The 22,188-nt window shown below is 41.8% G+C and overlaps 1 protein-coding gene across 5 annotated transcripts in view; it reads right to left on the minus strand.

Moving 5' to 3' along the window:
* Positions 1-1,315: 1,315 nt before the first annotated feature.
* LOC137363949 (sodium/calcium exchanger 1-like) overlaps positions 1,316-22,188 on the minus strand; it is a 401,527-nt gene continuing 380,654 nt past the window's right edge. For all 5 annotated transcript variants that reach the window (XM_068027466.1, XM_068027457.1, XM_068027463.1 and 2 more), the window contains one exon: positions 1,316-8,522. In XM_068027466.1, the coding sequence (XP_067883567.1) occupies positions 8,146-8,522 (377 nt within the window). In that variant the 3' untranslated portion in view covers positions 1,316-8,145. The remainder of the gene's footprint in view (positions 8,523-22,188) is intronic.

Here is a 22,188-nt window from a genome sequence, read left to right on the forward strand (position 1 = left end):
ATGGTAAGCACAATGCGCCTAACAATTATTTATTAAAAATTACAACAAAATGTTGTAACTTTTGTCATTAATTATATTTGCATCACTATTTTTTAGGGTTGATTGTTTGCAAGTTTAAAAGCTTGGTGAACTTTAGGAACAAATTCAAGTTTAAAATCATCAATATTTGATGTTACATTTGCTTTGTAATCTGTTAACAAATTTGAAAAATTTATTTACTTTATGTAAAACAGCTATGATTTAATTACCAATGACAAGCTTGCAAAAACCTGAAGTGAACTTTTCAAACACAGTAATACTGTATGAAATGCCTGTTGGACTTGAATATATCAAGACACGCAGAATGAACGAGAAATTATGGAGAATTTACAAACATCTATATTTAATGTGTTAGGAAATATGGCAGAGAGGAAACAGCTTATGACATTGATTTATACAAAGCCATTCAATTCAAGCAATGAGAGATACACACCACAATTTTACAAGATTAAAGGTTCCTTACGAAATACAGAAATGACAGACAAATCAAGCTGAGTAGTATGACATAAAACAGCATAAAGTCCACACATATTTGTGATGAACTATTTCAGACCACCTCTGGGTTATGTACTATAGAATTTGTTTGTATAAGGCATTTTAGTCATTGATAACTCTTCTCAAATCACATATGCAACATGCAAGAATTGTTTCTTCTGTGAAATCTCAAATTTTTGCAGAATAAGTTTCCATTCTGCAGCATGTTGTAAAATTTAAAATATTTTAGCCATATTTGTTTTTGTACTCTTCTACATACAAAATTACATAATCTTACTTAAATTATTAGAACTAAAATCTTTGGACAGACACAACAGAGAGTGAACTCAAAAGCTACAGTAGCAATTTTTGACAGCTGTTACATTGAGTCTGTGCGTATATCTTGCAATTTGTTTAAGAGCCATAAACAATGTTTTGGCATCTTTGATTTTCATAATATTTTATAATGGAATTCTCATATACTAGCAAATGAAAATGTTGGTCAAATCACTGTCACAGCAGAATTAATTTGTACTAGCTTCTAATGTTGCTTCACCAAGGTAATTTTGTATTGCATATCCAATTCATGCCAATAGAAATATAAATTCACTTCTGTTCACATACCAATGACACCATGGCTTTACAAAAATTATCACCATGTTACTTCATGCACCATTAAACATCAATCCAAAAATGGACAGACACTGGGTAAGCTTAAACATTGCTCAGTATACTGACTCCTTTAATCTTGCGAACATGCTTTATTCTTTATTTTCCAAGCTATGTTTCCCACCCCCCCACCCAAATTGCTGTGCATTGCCATTATGAAGATGAGAATAAAATGTCAGTATTTCAACAGTGTTCTCAAAAGAACTTAAGAATTTCAACTCCGAGGCGTTTAAAGATTTATAGCAGAGGTAGAAATGTTATTTTTTACTGGCAGCTGCACAGACTATCGACACAGCCCATCTGATAGCCTACTCAAGATGTTGTAGCCTAAATCATCATGTTTACATGCAATCAAATTCTGTCCTTTTGCTCTCAGTGGTGGATGTGTTCTTAAAGCAAATAGCATTCGGTATGTTATAAATATGCTCTGGCACACTTTTCAGTACATGAGGGATGGAGCAATTATTTGCTGGCAGTAAAATTGAGTCAATTAACATTTAAGACGAGATTTGATGTTATTCTGTAATAAATATATAAGAGTCTATTTTAACTACCTAACCTGTGGAAATTGAGAGGGAGGCAGTTAAAATGGAGCAGAGGACTTCCTTGCTACAGGCATTTCCCCCGCCACCCCGAAAGCACTTAGCTTTTGCTGGGGACTATTCCCAAGGTGCCTGACAGGAACCTCCTGCTGCCTGATTTTAACAGCCCGGCAGCTGTTTTGGTTGAGATGACGGAAAGTGGCATGTTAATGAGGGCCAGCCGAGCCTCCCTGCTACATCGAGACCTAGTCTCCCTCCTACTAGTCCCTGCCTAGCCTCTCTACTACCACTCCCAGCCTACCCTCCCTGCCGCAACTCCCGGCCTGGTCTCCCTGCCGCCACTCCCGGCCTGTTCTCTCTGCCGCCACTTCCGGCCTGGCCTCTCTGCCGCCACTCCCGGCCTGTTCTCCCTGCCGCCACTCCCGGCTTGGCCTCTCTGCCGCCACTCCCGGCCTGGCCTCTCTGCCGCCACTCCCGGCCTGTTCTCCCTGCCGCCACTCCCGGCCTGGCCTCTCTGCCGCCACTCTTGGCCTGGCCTCTCTGCCGCCACTCCCGGTCTGTTCTCCCTGCCGCCACTCCCGGCCTGGCCTCTCTGCCGCCACTCCCGGCCTGTTCTCCCTGCCGCCACTCCCGGCCTGGCCTCTCTGCCGTCACTCCCGGCCTGGCCTCTCTGCCGCCACTCCCGGCCTGGCCTCTCTGCCGCCACTCCCGGCCTGTTCTCCCTGCCGCCACTCCCGGCCTGGCCTCTCTGCCGCCACTCCTGGCCTGGCCTCCCTGCCATCACTCTCGGCCTGGCCTCTCTGCCGCCACTCCTGGCCTGGCCTCCCTGTTACCATTCCTGCCTAGTCTCCCTGCTACCAGTCCTGACTGCTTGCTTTGCTGTTATCCCGCTTGTGAGTCAGAACCGAGCCTGTATTTTTTGCTGGCATCTTTAGGCAAAAGCAATTTCAGTTTAGAAATAACTGCTAGCAATAACAGGCTTGCACGAGGTACGTCTATCCAATGGGAGTATTAACTGCTTTATTTTATCGGGGTTAACTCCCCTGTTAAAATAACTGACAGGGAACGAATGCATGAGTTCAATCGTTAATGTTGGCAATAGTAATTTCTTGACTATTGGTACTTTTTAAACCTCTTAATTTGTTATAATGTGACAGGTTTAAGAAACTTATATTAACTGAAGTAAATAAACCATATCCCAAGTTTCACTTTGCTCAGAGGCAGTTTTCCCTTTGATCCTATATTAGCACTTAAGAATTTTCATTCACAGTTATCAAAGTATGCACATTTCAGAATATGGATTTTTTGTGGGTCTGTCTAAATTAAAATATCAAAGTAGAATTGGAAAACTGTTGAATTCCTCCATGTGCATTTGTTGTGGTGCAAGAATGCTGTAGCTTCTTCTCGAAGCGTTTTAAGCGAAGTGTTGTTATCAACAGATCAGTTTCTCTTTAGTTCAAGAAGTAACAACACATCCATTCACATCGGAAATATCTGAAAAGCTGCCACAAGTCCACTCATTTCACATGGTCCAATGCAGCAGGTCAACGATCATCCCAAAAGCAAAGCACTGATTCAGCACAGCCATAGAATTACAAAAGGTGCAAACGATAATCTGTAATTCTGTAACAGGTACCATATGCACAAGGTCAGAAGCCAACTGCCTTTGGGTGTTTTCAGGTTACGCAATACCAAAAGAATTATTTAAACCACAGAAAAATCTCAGATAATCCACACAAAATGAGACTGTAACTGCCAACAGTAGTGAAATGTGCAATAGCACAAAATATGAATGAAGACTAATTTAAAAGGTAGATTTATCATACTGAGTTATGTTGTAAAAATTAAAAACATACTGTTATGTTAAACTCAGGAGTATTTAAAATTCCTTATATTTCTGGCATTATGTATTTTTAACTAGAAAAGTAGAATTAACATTAAATTGATTTTCATATAACGGAGCTAATCTTCTCTACTGAGCAGCTAATTTAACTTACTGTTCTACATACTGATCTTTTGCACATATACCAGCTGGGGTAAGTCATGTATACGATCTTTTCAGTTTTTAAGGTCTTCTCATGGGTAAAACTAATAAGAAGTTATGATATGATAAACAGAAGGAAATTCTGTTGAAACACAATTCATTTCAATTATTTAGTCCACAGGGATTATATTTTAATGTATCATTACAGCCCTCTGTTCATTCTCAGCAAGGGTCAATACAACATCTCATGCTGATGAAAGGGCAATAAGTAGTGACACCAAAATAAATAAAAGCACCCATTTCACTGGACTTTGGTCACCTTGAGAAATTTGTGGTACATGTCAGTACTATATCTAACCCACTAGTCTTATATAATCAAGTTCCATTTATTTTTATGTTTACCTGTCATGTTCAAATCTTATTTTAAAAAGGCCATGACTGTGAAATGACCTTTGCTATGAAATCTATATTCCTTGTCACTGTGTAGAATATGCGTCCATTATATGCTGGCAGTCCACAGGTCCATGACTCAATTTCACAGATGGGTTGCTTAATATCCCCACAATAACAAAATCTATGATTGGATCCTTAATTTTCAATTCAATGAAAGTTAAATAAATGACCATTCCTGAAAAGCAAACAAAAATAAATTAAGCTAAATATTCATTGAAATAATTTTGTGTGTATATGCCAATATTTTGCTATCTGCATGCTGGAGATGTACTTCCACTAACCAGTAGGGCACAATATTGTTCTCCATGAATAAACTTTCAAATTACAGCTACAATGGCACAGCACAATGGTGCATTGACATGGCGCCCCATGGAGAGGTAGGATGCAGGCTGGTGTTTGCCTGGGAATCCTCTACGTGTTCAGTCCCCAGCCTAACTGCATGGTCAGGAGGGCTGATGAGTTTCAGTAAATCATTTTCCCAAAGAGAAAGGGGAACAAAGGAAAAAAATAAGTGCTTCCTCCCCAAGTTACATCTTCTTGGGGTCTAGATATACAGCACTATTGAAAGAGGACTGGTTTTCAAGTTCACTGCAGTTGGTTGGGATGCAGTGCGTGGTGCCCCAAAGAAAAGGCAAAAGGTTCTTCTGAAGGTGCTGTCAGCCCTCCAGTGCGCCATTCAGATGGTCATTCTTCAGGTTATGAGCTTGAATGAACAAAAACCTGAAGCTAAGTACTGTCAAATTTATCCACAAGGCACAACAACCATCCAACAAAGCTACATGCATTTTGCTTAAAACACTTAACATTTGTCCTTAATTGGACAAATTGATTTGCACCACTAGGATTGTCACTCACTCCCTCAATCAAAATAAAATGATTTTTTCTTGAGGATTTAACAATTCCTCCAAGTTCCCTTCAAGATGATGCATTTCAGGCAACAAATCAGCAACGAGAGTGATACCTATGTAAATGTTCATTAACAGAATAAAATTACAGTGCTGTCAGTAATCATGTATTTAAATAGAAAGAACTGCAAGCCAGATTGTAAAGTACAGTAGCATACTCTGTCACTGAAATAAATATTGTTTGGCCCTAAGACTTTGTTCCCAAAACAGGACCATTCTTTTTCTGCACAGTGGCGCAGTGGTTAGCACCGCAGCCTCACAGCTCCAGTGACCCGGGTTCAATTCTGGGTACTGCCTGTGTGGAGTTTGCAAGTTCTCCCTGTGTCTGCGTGGGTTTCCTCCGGGTGCTCCGGTTTCCTCCCACATGCCAAAGACTTGCAGGATGATAGGTAAATTGGCCATTAGCAATTGCCCCTAGTATAGGTAGGTGGTAGGGAAATATAGGGACAGGTGGGGATGTGGTAGGAATATGGAATTAGTGTAAATGGGTGGTTGATGGTCGGCACAGACTCGGTGGGCCGAAGGGCCTGTTTCAGTGCTGTATCTCTAAACTAAATGTGCGAAATAAACAACATCTTATACTTTTCATAAAACCAATCAGCTGCAAAATGTTTAAAGTGGATTTCTATTGCTTGTAATCTCCAACAGTGTACTGTGACACATTTGTGACTGTAGGATCAAACAAACATATCTTGAGTGACAGTGCTTTGTGCAGGAATACTGATGATCAAGGCCACTGGTTTACAGTTTCACTGAAAAATGGATGGAGCCACGGAATGTGATCCCCAAGACTTATTCAATTGCCATAAGTCAGTGGCCCTGTTGCTAAGCTTCAAATAGATCTATAATCATAGGCTGGCTGAAGTGACTTGTGCTTTATGCAAGCAGAAATAATGATACAACAAAACCTATTCTATGAATAATCTTTCCCTTTCTTCAACTAGGATGGGTATGACATTGCCTCTAGAACTCCTGCCATCTCCAGACAGAAAGCTAATTGCATCGTAGTCTCCCAGTTATTTATAAGATATACACATAGGTAGTATTGGGAAAAAGTCCATTAATTAAAAAAAAATTCACAGAAAAGGCAGCAGCTCTATGACAAAATGGCAGATTTTTTTTCTTAAGTTAGGTTCTTTAATTATGGAACAATATCTTTTATCAGTTTCAAGGGAGAAAAAGTTGATCTGAGAGATAAGGGTTATGTGTCACAAGGTAAAGTGATCACTCAAAAAACAACAAAATGGCACACACTATAGTCCTTTATGACGTGTATGTTTTGCTTAAGTTATGTACAATAATACATTATAAACATGAGGATGTATTCTGTCCATAAGATTCTGTAATGATTATGTTAAACTAACATTAAATGTCCAAAGTCTATTTGTGAGGTTTGAGCGTAACCTGCCTTCAAATGATCAATTGACTCAAACTGGTACCAAATTTGAATGTTTACTTTTCTGTCTTTTAAGTATAGAGCAAACTAAAAGTAAAATGGAAACATTTACTACACTTAACCAATGTACCCTGTAATTTGTTTTTTTAAGTGCGGGAGTGATTTATTTAAGTGCCTGACCCCTTTAAAGGTTTTTTCACGGCTGTGCACGCATGGTAACTTAAAGTGACCGACTTGAGCACGGCCTGCATGGGAACTTTCGGGTTGCTGCACAGCTTACAGGGAACATTGCACTTAACCTTTCATTCATTAGGCCTTATGAATCTTAAGGTGTGGCTCACAAGAAATTATTTGCATATCTTTTTTTGCTTTGATAGATTCTTATTTAGTTCTCCTTGCATATATCATTGATTCTACATTTAACTTGTCTGCAGTTTTTTAATCAAGAGCTCTACTGAAATGTTTATTTGCGAAACCTAATGCCACATGGTGTGGCCGGCATTTTGGAACGTGCGTTTCCTGTACCAGAACCTCTATCGGAAGGTTGTGAATTGGCATATGACAGCTTGGACAGTACTTATAAGAATGCACAATAAGAAAATGACCCTAAAAGCTGGCAACGGTAATGAGTTTGTTGATTGCTACAGCAATATTCTTGATGCCTACTTAGTGATTTTTAACATACACAGTAAATGTCTTTCTGCTCGGGTTAATTTAAATGCACCATCCCAATTACACTGTCTTCCTGATTTATTGTGCCACAACATTGACAGCAATAAAAGCAACCAGACAACAGAAATAACAATACTGACATTTTAAATAAAACTAAAACAAATGACCCTGAACAATTTTAAAAACACATCATTCAACTTCTAAGTTAAAAAAATTGTCATATTTATAGATCAAGTATGTTTTTGTGAAGGTGCTAGTTCCAACAGTACCACTGACTTCTAAGTGAACGTGGTACATTTTAGGTGAAAGCTACAGCTCTTTCCCTCACTATACGCAACAAGCAATTCCTAGTAATAAACAATACACGGTAGGTCTTGAGATTGGTGACGTATTTATATTACATACAGGACAAATGTCTTAACCATGCACAGCATTACAGTATCACATTTAACACTATTATACAAAAATAACAAATGACACGGTGTATGGGTAAATGTCTAGCAGTTACGCATATTCTGTGCATTTTTACTAAGGAACCCAAATTAAATTAAACCAAAAACTTCAAAATGTTGACAACACTGGATTGTAATCAGGAGCTGTCAGCACACATTATGTGAAATGAAGTGCAGGGCACGCAGATCCAAAACAAAACGAAATAACGGGATGAGCCATTTTTTCTTGTGTGTTAAGCAACTTGATCTCAAACAGTCACACTAGTACAGAGGCATCATTCCATGAATGGATGAGGGCATGCTACTGTGGTTAAAAGTGCCATAAATATTTTTTTAGGCTCTTTATTCTCAATAAAAAATATTTTCCCATTTGGTATATTTATCTGTACAGCAGCAGATTGAGCCCTACATTCATAGCCTTTGTTGTTATGATGCCCCTGCAGATGGAACACTGTGAGATCCACTTCTACCAAGTAAAAGGAATCCTCTCAGAAGTTAGCATTCCATTAGCAGGTGAGTGAAATACTAAACGTCCATTTTGTTCATGTTCTGTTGACAATTAGAAGCCCTTTATGTAGCAATAGGCCTCCAGAGATGACAAAAGAATGTACATTAACCAAAGCAGAGTGAACATTGTTGTGGTTAAAATCTTGGCAGTCCGTGGTCCACCCAACTCACCACCAATTTCTGGCTTCCTTCGATACAATAACACACCAAAGTTTATAAAAGCAAATATAGTATAGAGAGTGACTGAAAAGGCCAGATTTCCAGGCAGCACTACAAAATCCTTTCCCTGAGCATTCCAATAGATTGCTGCAACTGTCCAGGCTACACCAATTCCTAAGAAAATATTCACAGCATTGCTCCCGGTCACATTACCAATAGAAGCATCAGCATACTGGTCTTGAATTGCAGCTACTTTGCTGGCAAAGGTATCTGTAAAAGAGAAAAAGAAACCCTCTAAATAGTAAGATTATCCAAGGATCAAGTCACAGTATCCATTTTCATTGCTTTATATAGACTGGAATATTATTTCAATTCACGTTATTATTGCCATCAGTTTCCATGAAAAAAAAATTCTCCACAATAAGCATCACTTAAAGAAATAATTATTAATTTTCAAAAGACTACCAATAGCCACATAGTTTATAGACATTATTTTTTGTTGCACATTTGTGACATGGTCCTGGAAAATGCTTTGGATTTTTGGTGGAAAAACCAGGTGCAGGACTCTTATTTGCATGTTTTATTTGGGCCAGCTCTGATTTCAGACAGCAGCAGAAAAGCAGCATGGTTTATTATGGTATACACTGCACCTGTTGTCCACCTGTAAAACTGGCGAAACACATTGCAATTTCTACTTCAAAGCATGTGTAAGCCAGAGAAAGTGAGAAACGTACAGAAGAGAGGAGACAGCAAGAAGCAGAGATGTACAGAAATGAAAGTGAGAAGAGTAGGAGACAAACACAAATACAGAAATCACAATGAAAGAGTGAGAGGCAAAGAGATAGAGAACAAGAGGGAGACATAATTTCAAAGAATTAAAATCACACTGGAGGAGCTTAGATTTCCAATATAGACATTGGAGTGTAGGAGCAGAATTTTTACCCCTTGGTGTCACTTGATCACCTCATTAATATTGTCTCATCAGCTCCATAAAAAGGGACTTGCATTTATTTGTCTGATCATGACTTTCAGAAACACCCCAAAGCCCTTCAAAATATATTATTTTGAACTTTCAGCCACTGTTGTTATGTAGGCATGAAAGAAAGCCATTAAGGACACAACAAGATCCCACAAATAGAAATGAGATCAATAACCAGTTAACCTGTTTTTGGTGTTGTTTGAAGGAGAAACATTGACGAGGAAATTGTCAAATAATGTCATGGGATCTTTACTATACAATGAACTTGAAGAACAGGCAGATTGATTCTCTGTTTTAATATCTCACCTGAAGAATGGTGCCTTCAACAATGCAATACTCCTTTAGTTCTGTAAAATGTTCTCCCCCACTTCGCTCTCATAAAAAGAAGCATTATTCTGATTAATAGAATCTGTCCTCATTATAATAATGTATTTTTAACCTCATGGAGATCAATAATTTCAAGTCCTCATCCTCCTTAGCTGCTGTAATATTCCAAGCCTAGGGTACCTCAAATCATTAAATAAAAATCATTGTCAGGATATGAACAGCCCTTCTATTAATTTGTATCAGAGTGGATAAGGACAGCAGATTTCCTTCACATTAGTGAACCATTCAGAATTTCAGGACAATCATGTTCATGCTCACTTCCATTCACAGCAGCTTTTTATTTCGAGATATGCTAAAACAAATTCAAATCTTACAAATCGCAGAGAGATTTGAACTCATGCCCTCAGAATTGTTAGTATAATCCTTTAGATTATTAGTCCAGCAACATAATCATTACACTATCATATCTATCGTCCTACCGCTTCAATGACATGCACTCTGTAGTATAAGGGTCTGAAAGGGTTAATGTTGAGAATGTGTAAAGAATATCTCCTGCCATAATGATGAAAGAGAGCATGGGCTGAATTTTACCAGCCCCTTGACGTTGAGGGTTGTGGTGGGGTGGGGGGGCAGAAAATACTTGCGTTGTGGTGGGGGGGGGGGGGGGGGGTAGAAAATACTTGCGGGAGCGCCCCACCATGACCCTTGACGCCGAGAGGGCCCCGCTGCATTTTACTGGCAGCGGTGGCGAGACCTCAGTTCGGCCCCCCCTGCCACTTGGCGGTGGGGCCTTCATTTTAATATTAAAATTCATTAAAACAATATCCAAATAAACTTACCTTGTCCTGGAGTCTGTCCCACGTCGATATTACAGCCGCCAAATGGAAAACCCCTTCCTTTGGAACTCCATACAGAGTTCCAAGGCGTGACACTGGGGTGGGGGGGGGAGGAGGAGGAGGAGTGAAAATTTCAGGGCAGAAGGGGTGGGGGGAGGAGGGGAGAACTATTGTAATTGGTTGTGGGGATGATGGGAAGGGGTTGAGGGTCTTGGGTTCTGAAATTAGGGGGGAAAGTTCACAAAGTGAAAAGGTGCTATTTTGGGGGGGATACGTCACTGTAATACATCTAAGTTGAAATAAAAGTGATCGGCAGGTTCTGATGAAGTGGCACCTTTAATTATTGAAATGAGATTGAAGGGCTTGAAGCCCTTTAAAAATGGCGCCAGCGCTTGTGCGGTGGTGCCGGACTCTGTTGTGGGGTCGGAGCGGCTGCCCCCTTTATGTCATCGGGGGTGACTGCTCAACCCCCCTCCATTTAAATGAGCCCCCACGCGAAATATCACGGAGGCTCAGCGACGGTGCATCCACGCCTGAAGTCTACTGACTTCAAAGTGTGCCGCCGCGATATGCAGCCTGCCTATAAAATTCAGCCTCATTCATGAGAGAGACTTGAAGATAGATGCAGACTGGGATTGGAGGAGTCACACAGACTAGTGTGAAACCATAGATAGTCATAATGTAATAAAAATTAATATTCTAATTACTCTGGACTATGAATCTCTCTAAGTTAGACTCACTAAGGTGGCAGCGTACCAAACAAACATATAACATGGTGACCAGCAGTGGGATCGAGAACGGTAGTTCTTACCATGCAACACCCAGAAGAATCTGAAGCAATTATCTGATAAGGGCTGACCTGAAAAAGTGCCAAAACTGCAGAACCTGAGAAGGGACTGTGGAAGAGCTCCAGACACAGAGAGTCGGGGAATCGGCAGTAGAAATCCAGTCCAGCGATCAAAAGTTTTGAGTTGGGGATCCAAGCAACGTTCCAGGATCTGGTGAGAAACCCTGAGAGGGTGAAAAATTCAACCCGAATGGCACTGCTGCACCGGTAAAGTCCTTAAAGGGCTGATCCGAGGTCAGTGGTGTCTGGAGCGGAACAATAAAGCAAATAACGAGGCTGCAAACACTCAATTCTCTACGAGAAGGGAGTTAAAGCAGTATAGCAGTAACACTATAAAATAGAGTTTAAAACAAAGAGGAAAGTAATCTTTAGTACCGAGATTTTAAAGGCAGAAACGTTGGCCATAGCATGAATCAGTGAGGGGCTGAAAAGTCATGGGAAACCTCTAATACTAAGGGAAAAGCTCAAAAGTGAAAATAAAACAAATTGAAGCAATGGAGCTTAAATTCTCAATTCCAGAGAGGTTTGGACACATGGAAGGACTAAATTAAACAGCCAGTCGGAAGCAGAGCAAGTTAACACATTGTTGTAGTCTAGTGGGGCTATAGCAGATGATGTTATTGCAAGACAAGGTACTGATGAGACATCTGCCAAATTCGATGAAGCTTTAAAAGCTTTTGATTCTTATTTCAACTTGTGGAGCAATAAATTTTAGGAAGAGCAAGATTCGATAGAAGGGTCCAGAAACCAGGTGAAACAGTTGATGCTTTTATCAATGACCTTTAAAGACTACTGAAGGATGTGAATATGGAGACCTTAAAGCTGAAGCAGTACGAGACTGCATTGTTGTAGGTATTGCTGATGAATCCCTATCAGATTTATTGCAGGCTAAAGAAGACCTTACCCTGGACAAAGCTATTCAGCTGGTGAGAGAAGCAGAGGTCCACAAGAACAATAGAGCAATCCTGAGAGGTGAAGAAAGACCTTGGTTCAGGAAACGTCCAGCAACTGTACAGTTTCTTAACCAGAGGTCTATAAAAGAAACATTAAAATAGATACAGTTGGGGGGGTTGGAGCGAAAGACGCCATTAAATCCTGCCAGTGACGTGGCACCAATAATACCCACAGGCACGAACTGTGTCCTACAAATAAAGCAGAATGCTTCCAATGTAAGAAAATGGAGCATTCTGGTAAAATGTGCTGTAGTAAAATCTCTACTCCCACAAGTTCAAAAAAAAAAGCATTCAAGAATAGAGTGGCTAACAAAGTTAAACAATCTCCTCCAGGAGAGCAATTGAAACACTTTCTTGGCGAGTTCAATGATCCAAATCAGGCATTCTGGTCGGCAGATATACATTTCAACAGACATATCACCAATTTCACTTGACACTAGAGCAAGTGTAACGGTCTTGTCAGACAGAGCCGTGGTTATCAACACATTTCCTGCAACCAATCGAAACTCTGTTACATGGCCCAGGAGGGGGTTGATCTTGAAGTAAAGGGAAAGCTACAGGTAACACTCCAGTATAAGGGAAAGTAGAGATTAGAAAGATTGAATGTTCTAAGGAATCAGGAATTTTCTCTTTTAAGGAGACGAGCTTGTACTGAGCTTCATTTTATATGAAAGTAGAAGTTAAGCAATAAAAATCCAGGAGTCACTTCCAAGAGGAATTTCCAAAACTTTTTGACTGGCCTAAGGAGACTGAAGACCAAATATAGTATTACTTTGAGGAAAGATGCTAAACCAGTATGTCTTTTCACACCTAGGAAGATTCCACACCCACTAATGAAGCAAGTCTGGCATCAACTAGAAGACACGACAAAGATGGGGGTCATTTCTCCTGTTACTGGACCTACACAGTGGTGTTCTGAAAGGTTCCTGTTCCTAAACCTAACAGTGATCTTCGCATTTGCGTAGACTTAGCTCAACTTGATAAGGCTGTGGCACGAGAAGTCACCCGATATCCTCAGTGGATGAAGGTTCAGCCAAGTTATCCAAAAGTACCATCTTCATGATGTTTGACACGAATAGTGGCTTTTGGCAAGTTCCATTTGATAAGAAGTCAAGGTTATTGACGACCTTCATTACTCCGTTTGGATGATTTTGTTTTAACTGTCTACCATTCGGTATCACATCAGCACCAGAAATATTCCAGAGAACTATGTTGAATATTCTACAGGTACTTGAAGGTGTAATATGCTATATGGATGACATCTTAGTTCAAGGTGAGTCCTTGAAGAACATAATCTGAGGGTTAGAGAGGTTTTGAATCATCTGCAGGACAAAAACCTAACACTTACTAAGCTTTCAAAAGCATCCATTCATTTTTTTGGACACATTGTCAGTAGTACATAGAACAGTACAGCACAATACAGGCCCTTCGGCCCACGATGTTGTGCCGAACCTTTAACCTACTCTAAGATCAAACTACCTACATACCCTTCATTCTACTATCATCCATGTACCTATCCAAGAGTCGCTTAAATGTCCCTAATGTATCTGCTTCTACTACCACCGCTGGCAGTGCATTCCACGCACCCACCAGTAGCGGCATAATAGCAGACTCGCAAAAAACGAGAGCCATTAACAAATTCCCACTTCCTATTTCTGTCCAACAAATTTGTCATGCGCAGTTGTAAGATGAAGAAAGCATCCATGTCGGTCAATATTGCAAGCAAGGTTGGCTGCAATAGAGTCCCAAGGGTAAGAGGATGAAAATCTTCTTCGCGCACAGAAGACACTTTACTATAGTGGATGATTTGCAGGTGTATGACGAGAGACTGATGATTCCAGAGTCACTCGGGTAGATATCTTGGAGAAAATATACCAGTGTCATATAGGCATAAACAAATGTAGAGCCTGGGCTCAGGCGTCTGTCTGGTGGTCATGAATATTGAAGGAGATAGAAGAAATGATTTCAAATTGCCACCTAGGTGCAGTGCACAGACAGGATCAAAGAGAACCTCTTATCTCAATTCCCAACCAGATTATGGGAACAGTTGGCTATGGATCTATTCACCTTTGATGGAAAATCCTATCTAATTGTAGTTGATTACTTTTTAAGGTTAAATGTATGTACACAACAACAATTGAAGCAGTCATTCGAGTGTGACAAGAAATTTTTACAATACATGGGATACCTGCTCAGATAGTGTCCAATAATAGACCATAATTTGCAAACAATTACTCCATGCACTTTGTGGAAAACAGTGGATTTGTACATCTAACAAGTTCCCCTCGGAATCCACAATCTAATGGAGAAGCTGAACGAGAAGCTGAACTATTAAAGCACTGTTAAAGAAAAATCAAGAATTTCAAACAGCACTTCTGAATTACAGAACTACTCCACTGTTATGTGGATTAGCACCATCTGCACTGTTAATGGGAAGAAAACTTTAAATGCAACTTCCAATCCTACCTAAGAAATTACTTCCAGGGCTACAAATTCAGGATTATCAGACAGTTCAAGACAGAGGAAAGTCTTACCGAAAGCAAATAATTGTAACAGGAAATAGCATACCAAGAACCTACCAACATTGTCAGAAGGGTAAAAGGAATGGGTACGAAACCAAAACAGAGGAGTAATTGTTCAAAGAGAGGAACATCAACAGCAATCTTATTTAGTAAGAGCTTCTGAAGGTTCGATACGAAGAAACAGAGGAATCTTTTTCATATTCATCAAAGACATCAATCATACATTTGGATGAATCAGATGTTGAACCTGAAATTCAGAAAGCACCAGATACTACAAACCTCAATGAAGGCCATCCAAGTCAAGAAACAGGAGTTCGGAGAAAGACTACCAATCTTCTGCATCTGACAAGAAGATCAGGGAGGGTTGTGAAGCCTCATGACAGATTGAATCTATGAAGTTAGAGATTTGGGCCGGAACTTTACGCCGCCCCAGCGAGCCCAATGATTGGCCAACAACTCAATGAGGTGGGACTTCCTCAAGAGGGTGGAAGTCCCACCTCGGAACAGTTAAAGCCCAGGGACCTGTAAAATTTGGGACGGATCCCTGGGATGGGCGGAAGTGGGTTTGCCTCTGACATTTACGTCAGTGGCCAGCTCCCGTCCGCCCGACGTAAAATCTAGCCCTGGGGGCGGAGGGGGGGTGGGGGAGATGGGGTAGTATGCAAATAAAGTGAGTGTATGTAAATATATATATATTATATATATATATATATATATAGGGATAAAGACTTGGGCGGAGACGTAGTATAAAGATCTGAAAGGGTTAATGTTGAGAGAGTGTAAAGAATACCTCCTCCCATGATGACGTAAGAGATCACATGTGAGAGAGACTTGAAGATAGATGCAGAGTGGCTTTGGAGGAGTCACATAGACTGGTGTGAAGCTGTAGATAGTTATAATGTAATAAAAGTTCATGTTCTAATTACTCTAGACTAAGAATCTCTCAAAGCTAGACTAACTAAAGTGCCAACGTACCAAACAAACATACAACACACTCCACACATAACTTTCCCACTGTAATTTATTTCACAATTCCATTCTACGCTCCAATGATAAAGTAGTAGAAGGAGTAAGCACTTCTGTGTAGTCTTGGGTCCAATCTGAAGGAATCCAACCTGGAAAAAATCACTAGTAACTGAGCATTTTTTGTATTTATTGTGAGAGATTGGGCAGCGATTTGTATAAAAAGTACTCTGCTGTATTTACCACAAAATATAATCACCATTAATTAAATAGCTAAACAAAAATATATTACTTTTAAATACTACTTTAATTGATTTTTGCATTATTAGCTGAGTCAAATGGTGATAAAATTGGCACAGTGGCGATCTCCAATGGTGTTACCTTCCCCACTACTATATTAATCAAGCAAGCTGTGAACAAGCTTTGCATTTAATAGCTCTCACCAGAAAGTGACTCTAAATTCTAACAACCTTTGCAGTTTCCCCAACTTCTTGAATCTCGTTTAGCATTTTGGTCTCCCACTTCAATGAATACTCCACTCATAACTTTCTCACTGTAATTTACTTCAAAATTCCAGTCTGTACTCCAATCATAATGCAGTCTTGGCTCTCCTCCCAGACTACAATTTATTTCAAGTTCTAAATCTGTTCCTTCCTACTACTTATACTTTATCACTGCTAAAGAAAAAACATCAGTACGATGGGTCAGGTAAAACCTCATTTATAATGTACTCTTAATTACCTCATTGGTATCTGACACATGCGGAATCCCGGCATCATGCTTATGAGTGTCGAAACCAAACTACTGAGAAATCAACACCTTTTAAAATGGGTTTACCTGATACAGAGAGCACAGCTGTTCCTATAAGACACACCCCATTTATCCAAGTCCAGGATTATCGAGAGACATGTGGGGAAAAATTACCAGTTCCGAAGTACGATTACTGAATCTATGTCTGGGTAATCATCAGCTGTGCCCTATAGTGCCGTGGCTCAGGCATTAGATTACTGAGTCTGCTACACAGAATGATTGCCTTAGTTTGAATTTATCCTGCAGACGATTAACCCTAGAAATCTCATTTATCTACTTTTCCTGAAGAGGACAGTCACTAGTTGTTTAATTGTAATTGGTTGGAATAAGGATTCCTAAGCACAATAGAGCAATCTGATGGTCTTAAATGAAAATATTTTCTCGAAGGATCTTCTGCAATAGTGGACTGAATTTTCCCAGCCCTATGACGAGGAGCTGGGAGGCAATATGGCAGGGGAAGGCATCAGGAAGGAAGCCCATGGCAGTCACCCATTGCCACTTAAGGGTCCAATTAAGGGCCATTTCCCACCTCCTTTGGTATTTTGCCCACATCAATAGGGCCTGCTGTTGGAAGGGGAGACTGGCATATAAACCCTGGTAGCCTCCCAGTGGGTTCCGTAATGGGAGCTCCATGGCCCAAGGTGGCAGTGCCATAACAACAGCACGCAACCCACCACCACCACCCCCACCCAACTGCCAGAGCCTGCCTACCTGGCCCCAGATTCCCCAAAGAAAATTACCGGTCTTCAAGGGTGCCTTGGCATTGAGGCGCCCTCTCCTTTGTGTTGCAGCCTCAGCTCTGGCCACCACCAACAGTGGCGTTGCCAAGGTTGCTGAGCTGCTGGCCCTCTGATTGGGCCTGCATCTCTGGGGGAGCAGGCCGCCGTTCTCAATTGGATGGTGGCCCCAACGGTGGCCTGTTAGGTGGCCACCGCTGGCAAAATGCTGACCCACGGTCCTGCCGCCTGTCGGAGCAGGGGTCGGCTCCCACTTTCATCCCCAGCGGTGGTCAGATTTGTAGTCACTCAGATATTGTGCAAATAGACATACTTTCACCTTTCAATGTTTTTGATGCTTTGGTTGAGCTTCGTTATATAATTCATTGATTTTTTGCAGGAAAATAGATCTAGGTCAACAACCTCAACTTCGGGGATTAAATGCTGTTCTGAGCTAGATTGAAGCTCTAGTGAGAGCAATTGAATGTGGGTTAGGTCTATAAAATAATCTTGAATCCTGATTCTTACTGTATATTGGCTCATGAATAAGAAACATGGGGACTGAAAACATGCTGCAAATACTTGTGAAAAAATGCACTGTTCTTGTTCTTTGGCCTCCTTGTCTTGAGAGACAATGGGTAAGCACCTAGAAGAGGTCAGTGGTTTGTGGAGCAGCGCCTGGAGTGGCTATAAAGGCCAATTCTGGAGTGACACACTCTTCCACAGACGCTGCAGATAAAATAGGTTGTCGGGGCTGTTACACAGTTGGCTCTCTCCTTCTGCTTCTAGCGTTTTTCCTGCCAACTGCTCAGTTTCTTCGACTCGCCACTCTTTAGCCCCACCTTTAGGGTTGTCCAGTTCTGGCGATCACTGGCAACTGACTCCCATGACTTGTGGTCAATGTCACAGGACTTTTGCGTTTGCAGACGTCTTTAAAGCGGAGGCATGTACGGCCGGTGGGTCTGATAGCAATGACGAGCTGGCTGTACAATGTGTCCTTGGAGATCCTGCCATCTTCCATGCGGCTCACATGGCCAAGCCATCTCAAGCGCCGCTGGTTAAGTAGGGTGTACATGGTGGGGATGTTGGCCGCCTCGAGGACTTCTGCGTTGGAGATACGGTCCTGTCACCTGATGCCAAGGATTCTCTGGAGGCAGCAAAGATGGAATGAATTGAGACATCGTTCTTGGCTGACATACATTGTCCAGGCCTTGCTGCCATAGAGCAAAGTACTGAGAACACAGACTTGAAACACTCGGGCTTTTGTGTTCCGTGTCAATGCGCCATTTTCCCACACCCTCTTGACCAGTCTGGACATAGCAGCGGATGCCTTTCCCATGCTTGTTGATTTCTGCATCGCGAGACAGGTTACTGGTGATAGTTGAGCCTAGGTAGGTGAACTCTTGAACCATTTCCAGAGCGTGGTCGCCGATATTGATAGATGGAGCATTTCTGACGTCCTGTCCCATGATGTTCGTTTTCTTGAGGCTGATGGTTAGGCCAAATTCATTGCAGGCAGCTGCAATCCTGTTGATGAGTCTCTGCAGACACTCTTCTGTGTGAGATGTTAATGCAGCATCGTCAGCAAAGAGGAGTTCCCTGATGAGGACCTTCCGTACTTTGGTCTTCGCTCTGAGACGGGCAAGGTTGAACAACCTGCCATCTGATCTTGTGTGGAGGAAAATTCCTTCTTCTGAAGACTTGAACGCATGTGAAAGCAGCAGTGAGAAGAAGATCCCAAACAGTGTAGGTGCGAGAACACAGCCCTGTTTCATTCTACTCAGGATAGGAAAGGGATCTGATGAGGCACCGCTATGCTGAATTGTGATTTTCATACTGTCATGGAATGAGGTGATGATACTTAGTAGCTTTGGTGGACATCCAATCTTTGCTAGTAGTCTGAAGAGACCACGTCTGCTGATGAGGTCAAAGGCTTTGGTGAGATCGATGAAAGCAATGTAGAGGGGCATCTGTTGTTCGCGACATTTCTCCTGTAGCTGGCGAAGGGAGAACAGCATGTCAATGGTGGATCTCTCTGCTCGAAAGCCGCACTGTGCCCCAGGGTAGACAAGCTCAGCCAGCTTCTGGAGTCTGTTTAAAACAACTCGAGCGAAGACTTTCCTCACTATGCTGAGCAGGAAGATTCCACGGTAGTTGTTGCACTCACTGCAGTCACCCTTGTTCTTATAGAGGGTGATGATATTGGCATTGCGCATGTCCTGTGGTACTGCTCCCTCATCCCAGCACAGGCAAAGCAGTTCATGGAGTGCTGAGAGTTTCGCAGACTTGGCACTCTTTATTATTTCAGGGGTAATGCCGTCCTTTCCAGGGGCTTTTCCACTGGCTAGAGAATCAATGGCATCACTGAGTTCCAATTTTGCACTAATATGTGAAATTTGCTAGCTGAAACAGGTTAATGTCTTTTTCAAAATAATGGACAAAGAGTTTCATACAAAAATATTTGTTACTAATATCACAGCCCATGCTTGAGTGTGATTTATTTAGCTCCAATGAAGATATTTTTCATTGATCAGTTAGACCTTCATATTATCTTCAGGAGTAGTCTTTTCCATTCTCTGAATGAAATTTGACCTTGTCATATGAAGTGGAATATACCATTGTGTAAAAACTAGTTGTGTTACTATAAGGGCACATATCCTAAGGCCAACTTGGAGAAAAACTCTAGTGACAGGAGTCATACCTAACACGAATGAAGACAGTTGTGGTTGTTGGAGGCCAATCCTTTCTCTCTCAGGACATCACTGCAGAGGTTCCTCAGGGCAGTGTTCTGGGTCCAACCATCTGCAGCTGTTTCATTAATGAACTCCCCTCTATCATTAGGTCAGAATTGGGGATGTTCACTGATGATTGCACAGTGTTCAATTCCATTACTAATTCCTCAAATAATGAAGCAGCTATGCCTGCATGCAGCAAGACTTGGACAACATCCAGGCTTGGGCTGATAAGTGGGAAGTAATATTCATGCCACACAAGTGCCAGGCAAGGACCATTTCCATACAACAAAAGTGAGTCGAACCACCTCCCCTTGACATCCCAAACTTGGAGATTCGGAGGGCGGAGTTCCAGACCGGTAAGTATAAAAAAAACCTACCTTGGGGATTCTCGGAGCAGACTCGGAGGGCGGAGTTCCAGACCGGTAAGTATAAAAAAACTTACCTCGGGGATTCTCGGAGCAGATTCGGAGGGCGGAGTTCCAGACCGGTAAGTATAAAAAAAACCTACCTCGGGGATTCTCGGAGCAGACTCGGAGGGCGGAGTTCCAGACTGGTAAGTATAAAAAAATTTACCTTGGGGATTCTTGGAGCAGACTCGGAGGGCGGAGTTCCAGACCGGTAAGTTACCTCGGGTGGGGAAAAAAAACTGAAAAAGTGACGTCACAGGAAAGCTTGTTACCTGATTGGCTGGTAGGGAATCTGTACCGAATTTGAAAATAAAACTGATAAAATTGATTAAAACACTAATTAACAAATTAATAAGTAGAGTAACTAAACCAGAGGGAGGAGATTACTGCATTTAGTTAGCATTTATTGTAGAAATCTAGCACTAGGGACCACATAGTTAAGTGTATCATAATTTAGTAAGGATTTAATAAGTATTTATTTATTTTAAATTAATTAACTAATTAGTGCGATAAATGACAGTTAGAGGGGTGAAGTGCTTCACCTGTGAGATGTGGGAAGTCCGTGACGCTTCCAGCATCCCGGGCGACTACATCTGCAGGAAGTGTACCCAGTTGCAGCTCCTCACAGACCGCATGGATCGGTTGGAGCGGCAACTGGATGCACTTAGGAGCATGCAGGTGGCAGCCTCACAGCTCCAGCGACCCGGGTTCAATTCTGGGTACTGCCTGTGTGGAGTTTGCAAGTTCTCCCTGTGTCTGCGTGGGTTTCCTCCGGGTGCTCCGGTTTCCTCCCACAGCCAAAAGACTTGCAGGTTGATAGGTAAATTGGCCATTATAAATTGCCCCTAGTATAGGTAGGTGGTAGGGGAATATAGGGACAGGTGAGGATGTGGTAGGAATATGGGATTAGTGTAGGATTAGTATAATATGCGTGGTTAATGGTCGGCACAGACTCGGTGGGCCGAAGGGCCTGTTTCAGTGCTGTATCTCTAAATCTAAAATCTATCCCCCTCTCTAACAAGTATACCGTTTTGGATACTGTTGGGGGGGATGGTCTATCATGGGAAAACAGCAGCAGCCAGAGCAGTGGCACCACAGCTGGCACTGTTGTTCAGCAGGGAGGGACAAAGCACAGAAGAGCAACAGTTATAGTCAGGGGCACAGATAGGCGCTTCTGTGGACGTGAAAGAGACTCCAGGATGGTATGTTGCCTCCCTGGTGACAGGGTCAAGCATGTCTCTGAACGTACAGGGGGCATTCTGAAGGGGGAGGGTGAACAGCCAGAGGTTGTGGTACACATCGGTACCAATGACATAGGCAGGAAGAGTGATGAGGTCCTGCAGGGGGAGTTTAGGGAGTTAGGTAGTAAGTTAAAAAACAGGACCTCTATGGTTGTAATCTCTGGATTACTCCCTGTTCCACGTGCCAGTGAGGCTAGAAATAGGAAGATAGTGCAGCTATCGTGGCTGAGCAGCTGGTGTAGAAGGGAGGGTTTCAGATATCTGGACCATTTGGCTCTCGTCAGGGACAGATGGGATCTGTACAAGAAGGACGGGTTGCATATAAACTGGAGGGGCAATAATATCCTGGCTGCAAGGTTTGCTAGCGTCACTCGGGAGGGTTTAAACTAGTGTGGCAGGGGGGTGGAAACCAGAGCAGTAGGACAGCTAGTGAAATAAATGAGGAGGACATAGTAAATAAGGCCAATAGGACTAAGAGGAAGAGCAGGCAGGGAGATGTTGCTGAGCACAGCGGGACTGGTGGTCTGAAGTGCATTTGTTTCAATGTGAGAAGTATAACAGGTAAGGCAGATGAACTTAGAGCTTGGATTAGTACTTGGA

This window comes from Heterodontus francisci, chromosome 3, assembly GCF_036365525.1.
Source record: "Heterodontus francisci isolate sHetFra1 chromosome 3, sHetFra1.hap1, whole genome shotgun sequence".
NCBI classification, from domain to species: domain Eukaryota; kingdom Metazoa; phylum Chordata; class Chondrichthyes; order Heterodontiformes; family Heterodontidae; genus Heterodontus; species Heterodontus francisci.